Source organism: Gavialis gangeticus, unplaced genomic scaffold, assembly GCF_001723915.1.
Source record: "Gavialis gangeticus isolate Ggan-Ray unplaced genomic scaffold, GavGan_comp1, whole genome shotgun sequence".
Lineage (NCBI taxonomy): Eukaryota > Metazoa > Chordata > Crocodylia > Gavialidae > Gavialis > Gavialis gangeticus.
This window is the reverse complement of record NW_017728992.1, coordinates 125,044,937-125,051,278: the sequence shown is the minus strand read 5'-3', so window position 1 is coordinate 125,051,278 and position 6,342 is coordinate 125,044,937. Positions and strand designations below refer to the sequence as shown.

General features: G+C 42.4%; 1 protein-coding gene across 2 annotated transcripts in view; it reads right to left on the bottom strand.

Moving 5' to 3' along the window:
- NKAIN3 (Sodium/potassium transporting ATPase interacting 3) overlaps nucleotides 1–6,336 on the bottom strand; it is a 768,196-nt gene extending 761,860 nt beyond the window's left edge. For both annotated transcript variants that reach the window (XM_019527722.1, XM_019527721.1), the window contains exon 1: nucleotides 6,264–6,336. In XM_019527722.1, the coding sequence (XP_019383267.1) occupies nucleotides 6,264–6,317 (54 nt within the window). In that variant the 5' untranslated portion in view covers nucleotides 6,318–6,336. The remainder of the gene's footprint in view (nucleotides 1–6,263) is intronic.
- Nucleotides 6,337–6,342: the final 6 nt, after the last annotated feature.

The following is a 6,342-nucleotide window of genomic DNA, read 5'->3' as shown; positions in this document are numbered from 1 at the left end:
ACTTAAATCGATTGGAAAGTAATATTGCAAATAGGTAATAATCTATTTTATACCAGCTGTACCATATTCAATTAAGATTTAAATCAGGAGCCTTACAATGAACACAGGGCACCAAAACCCAGAAATAAAAACACAGGCTGCAATTTTCAAAGCAGTGAAGTGGAGACAGTGACTTACCTTCTATTAATCTACCCTAAACTGCTTTGAAATGTTCATATCGTGTTGGAATGATGTGTAGCTTCGATGGTCCGAGAAATGTGAGAGAAACAAGGATATTTTTGTAGAGTTTTACCTTTTTTGGACCAACTGCAGGGTTAGGAGAGATTTTAAGCTTCCTCAGCAGTTGAGGAAGATCAACAGCTTATCTGAAATTTCTCACAAGCATGCAGTTGCTCCAATAAAAAATACCACCCCCACAAATAACCTTGCTTCTTTGAAAATTTCATTCATCATACTTATTGTCTAGTTTTCTACTGCATTTACATAACTATCTTAGTCCTGGGTACCAAGAACCCCCTACCTACTGTAAACTTTAAGACAAAATTATCCTGCAATGTAGATTACCCAGAAATACATCTCAAAGCAGCAGTAAACCTTTTGCTATGCAACATATGTTAATTTAATTGGATTCATACAGCTAAATCCATGAGCAATTCTTTGCCAATTTACATCTTCCACTCTTTATCAATATTTTTGCATTTGCTTAAACTGCAAATGAAAAAGATAAAAAAATTTTCATAATATGTTGGCTACTAATACATGCATTATTGCCAGTAGTTGTTATAGTTTCCTAGGACATTCAAGTCCAACGTGTGACTTCTGATGGTACTGATGAGACTTATTGTCACATACCGAAGTATTACTATATCCTTATGATATATTTTCTTGCTGTATATACATATCTCCTGCTAGCATTAATGACAGTCTTACACACACATTAAGGAGAATATATATACCTTAAAGCTCTCAGGTTGACAGCTGCTGAAATGACACACTACAATGTTGCAGTGAATGAGATCACTGAATAAAGTAGAAGGCACCTTCTTACACAGGCAAAACTCCTGATTTTTAACGAGCCTTTGGTCTGAGAAAAGATGACTGGCCAGCCACAAGCTTATGAGGCAACCCAATTCAGCAAAGTACAAGCTTCAGGGCTTTTCTAAACTGGGACCTAATACCTCACTCATTCTGTGAATATTTCTACAACCTTTGTGTTGCATGCATTTGAATTGATTTACATTTTGAAACAAGTTTATTGTGATATAAGATACAAGATTACTTATGGAATGCCCTTCAGGTATTCACCACTATGCATGGTTCTGAGAAGTTTTTTGTATGTAGTACTGAATTGTATTCTGTACAAATCTCAAAACTGGTGTGGACAGTTTGGGTTATGCTTTTGTTAGAGATAATTATAGGGAAATTATGCTAATATGATATTTTTAAAACTTATATTGCAATCCTGCCTAGAGAACACTAAAGAATGCAAACAAGTTATCTTGAAGGTAATAAGCCTTATTTCCATTAGAAAAAGGACAGTTTATGCTCCAACAGTCAACCAATGACTGTGATTCTCTTCAGAACAAGTTTAAATGATTAAGAGTAGGAGAAAAATTTGTAGAATGCTTGTGAAGAAACCAGAGAAACTGTCCTATGAAGCCAACTATGACAGGACTGGTCCCACTCCAGCTCCTCTAGGTAGCCCTTCACTACTTTCCCTGCCAGTATCTTGATGTGAATGTTATATGTTACTTTGGGAAGTGGCCTCAGTGTCCTGGGGTGATCCTGGTGACCCTGCCCTTAGTCTGACTCAGCTTATTTAGCTGGTCCCTTGATCGTACTTGTCACTGGACCTTCAGTGTGCTAATAAAAACTATTCCAGTCCCTGCCAGCATCATTTGTGCACACCTGGAATTAATCTTGCCCTGTGGGTACCAATCATGTCCCTACAAGTCCTAATCATGGTCTCCAGCTTCCCCCATAACCATGTCCATGCCTCATTGGTCTCACTATTCCATCTGCTAGGCTCCCCAATCCCTACAGCCTATGAACTGCCTGACTTTAGCTCTCACAGCCCAACAGGTCCCAGACACTTGCAGGTCTGGCCTCAACCCCTTGAGTTGTAGTGCTTCCCAGACATCCCACCTGTGCCCTCTAATTACTCCTGCAGTCATGTCCAAACCTTCATTCAAAATAGAAACACAAGGAAACAGCCTCAAACTAAAATGCTTAAACCCCACTCTGGGTCCCTATCCTACAAGAACCCGTATTCCCCTGGTAGCTGTCTCCTTCCAGTGCTGTAGTGTACTCTGGGTGCCTATGGGTCAATTTTCAACAACCTTACTCCCTAGCAGCAACTTTCCCTGCAGCAGTCAGGGTCAAACTGCCTAATCCATCTTAGAAAGAAGTCGTATACTCCCCTAAGCATCACCCCTTCCAATCACATGATTTCCTAACCATGCACAGGGATTTCTCCTTAGCCCACTAAACCAGCCTTCCTCTGCTGCAGCCAACACAGCTGTTCTGCATGGAGTTCTGCCACTCGCTGCTTATTGCAGGGCATCTAGCTCCAGAGCCACTCTCTCCGGCTAGGGACAGAAATTACACACACACGCTAGTTTAAGTGATCAGAAACCGGTTTAAACCTGTAATAGAATAAAAGTTCAGTGCACATAAACCAGTTTCAAAATGGCTAAAACTGGTAAACCTGGTTGAGTGTAGTATCAGACTTAACTGATTTTGGTCAAACCAGTTTATGAAATTTCTGTTCTAGACCCTTCCCTGGTTCAAGTTAAATCAGAATCCCTCAACATCCCAGCATTTTGCATCCCTGGGCCAGGCTGTATTGTCTGCTCCAGAGACAGGACTGGTCCCATCCCTCTGCTCCCTACCTGACACAGTGAGGGCTGGCTCACTGGATGGCTCATTGGCAAACCCTATCTGGGGCCAGGGTGTGGAGTTAAACTCCGCTTCCCTCAAGTACATAGCTGCCCTGCTGGCTTACTTACTGCTGGCTGCAACTGTGGACTACAAATCCCAGAAGCATCTGGAAGCAGGAAGAGGGAGCAATGAGCAGCCCTGCAGAGTCCTGCTGATGTGATTGTAAACTATAAATCCCAGAGACCTCAAGGGCAGCAGGAAGAGGAAGAAAACACACAGCCCATGCTGGCTATGTGCCAGAGAGCTGTGCCATAGCACTTGCCCCCCACCTTTTCTGGCTGGAGCCACTGCAGGCCACTGCACTTCCCAAATCGAGAGTAAATGTTTGTGCATTTGCTTATTGGTTCAACCTCTGCATCTTAGACTGACCTGCGAACACTGAATCAATTCAGCCTTGGGCTTTTTGATTGTCTATACCTGGCCCTTTTGGTAGCTCCTCTACGTTGCCTCTACGTGTTAGCAACTGGCCTTTGCTCAGCTGCCTCCACCAGACTGCAGGTCTTGCCCTGATGCCCATGTTCTCTTAAAGTGACAGGAGCCCTTGCTCCCTGTTACACCAACTTGCTATCACACCAACACATTTCATGAATGTGGCCAGTGTTTTCAGAACTAGATAGAACAGAATCTTTAAACAGTGATTAAGATCCAAAGACCTGGTTCTCCAGGCTTATATCCAGTTTTATACAGATGTGACTCTATAGACATTAATTAAATCTTCCTGACAGAAAAACTGTTGAAACATGATGGAGAATCAAGCCTTGAAGTCAAGTATGAGAAGCTCCATGGCTAGGGATTGGATGAATATGAGGGTCACTCTACATAGTTAATAACGATAGCATTTGCTAGAACTGACTAGAAAGTATTCCAATCCCAAGCATCAGTAAATCTACACAACAAGAGAAATAATTTATTTGGGATATCAAACAGTTCCTGAAATATACATTTTATTGGCAAACATTTAGGGAGAAACAAGGAGTACCAGGTACATGGTGCATACACAAGAGGAGGGTTGACTCTTTATTAGAGAATTTTCAGCTGCCCAGTTTTTTTCGTAATCAAATAACTTCTGATTGCTTTCAAAGTGCCTTTTTGTAAAACTATTTTTGTCTCCTTTGGTGTAATATGACTTGGCTGTGATGAGAAGGTGAAATGTTCCTTTTGCGAACCTTTACTTATTGTTTTTAAAAACAGTATGATCTTTCTATTTTTTCCAGAGTTTTCTCAGCTTGTATAAATCATTTGTACTTTCGCACTGCTACAGATTAGCAAGACAAGTACTTTGGCTTTTGTAGCACTTAATCTAAACATTGTCCACAGTCAGTAATATGTCTTTCACCTCTCCATAAATGGATGCAAGGTAGAATAAATCTCCCTCAATGATAGTAATGTCTGGGGATGCAGTTTTGTTGGGCATGCTTTATACTCATGACCTGTAATGTTAGAAAGAGATCTAAAACCCCCTGTGGTGACAATTCTCACAAACATAAATTCAACACTGCCACCATGGAGATCACTGGAAGTTACCTGGCTTTGAGTTTATGCCTACTAGATTAAAATCTCAGATCTACAAACATACCCGTTACAGTTTTTATTCTGTAAATGAAAAAATTATGTTAGATGCAATTGGCTAGATACTAATTTATCAAGCTAAGCATTATTAGAAAACAGGCAAGCAGAGTAGAAGAGTCCACATATTAAAAGCATTTTTTAAAGTTGTGAAAGCATTTGATTGATATGTTATAAAATATGATACTTTCTTCCAAAAGATTTTATATGCAGTTCCCTATGTATTATGGTAGCTATTCACACTTTACTTCTTCAGTTTTTATAGCCTCCCGGTAATCCTACAGAATAGTAAATACAGTTACTATAACCTTCATAGCTGCAGTAGAGAGAGATTTTTAAAGATGAAAGCCCCAATTCCCCTCTCCTGTGCATCAGTGTAAATCAGAAATTACTTCTTTCTAGTCAATACGGTGACAGTTTAAAACTCTTGTAAGTGAGAAGAATTAAGGCCACCGATTCATAAGAAAAGCTTTCCTAAAAGTAAAGAAACAAACTGCCAAATGCCATGCGTTAAAGGCATACACTGCACTCAGGTGTCTAAGATTAAATGATAAAGAGTCCCCCTTAATGAGCCAATACTTGAAAACAATGGAGCTATACCAATTTACACCAGCTGAGAATCTCATCTAATGCCTTGAAAATGAATGATATGCTGTATTTAACAAGGCATTCATATTTCTTGTGAAGCAGAAGCTTTTCCAAAGGCTTTAGCAGGAAGGTAGAAAGATTACCAAATGATCAAAATCCAGAGACACATGGTACATTTTCACCTTGGAGGCACACACATGCACATGTGTGCGTGCACACACATGCACACCCAGAGTGAAAACACCACTCATCGGAAGGAAAATCATGCGGTAAAAGAGATGCCTCCAAATCAGTACGAGAGAGAAAAATCCTTTAAAATACTCCTGGGACTAGGGACTAACTGGTAAAGGAAGAGCGTTATTTTTTCACGGAGCTAATGAGCCAGACAAAGAATTATTATTGCTCGGTATAGATTTTTTTTCCCTGACAACTCTCTCCCCAAAACAAACGTGCCAACTCGGTAAACAAAGAGAAGATGCACTTTAGATCTGGATTGTACAAGTCCAGGAGTATTTTATCAAAGGAAAAGAATACCTTTCAGGAAAGACACAGAAAGATAGGCAAAAAAAAAAAAATCTGCATTTTTCTAGCCTAAAAAAGGGAGACGGGGATCCTGCACACTCCCCCGCACGGATCTGACATCAAAGGAGGTCAGTGACATCTGACCACATGGAAGGGCTCAAAAATAAAAAGCCAGCGGTGGGTCCTAAGAGTGCCATTCGCATAGCGGGCCATAAAACCCAACTTCAGTTTCTCAGTTGGTTGGACTTGCCAGCGCACACACAGACAGACAACAGGCGCCCCCCTCCTACCTCCCAGCGCTGCCTCAGCACCGCGACCCCGGCTTAACCACCAACTTGATTCCTAGCCCGGAGCTGTCAACCTGACACGAGGCGAAGGAGTTTTTTTAAGCGGGCTTGGGCACAAGAAAGACCCAGGCGGAGGGGCAGCAGCAGCCGGGCCGGAGTGAGGGAGCCTCTCCCGGGCCCGGGCACTCCCCGCGCTGAGGGAGGGGAGGGCAATGGAGCAGATTATCCCGACTACCACCAACAAAAATTAAATAAATCACTAAAAAACCGAAGGTCGGGACAGTGGCGGTGCTCGGAGAGAGGAGGAGGAGGGCGGCTCGGCAGTGCCTGCCCCGCGGCCCCGACCCGGCGGTCACTCACCAGCTGCAGCGCGCAGAGGAAGACGAGCGTGCAGCGCCCGGTGCAGCAGCCCATGGTGGCGGCTGGGCGAGCCGCGCCG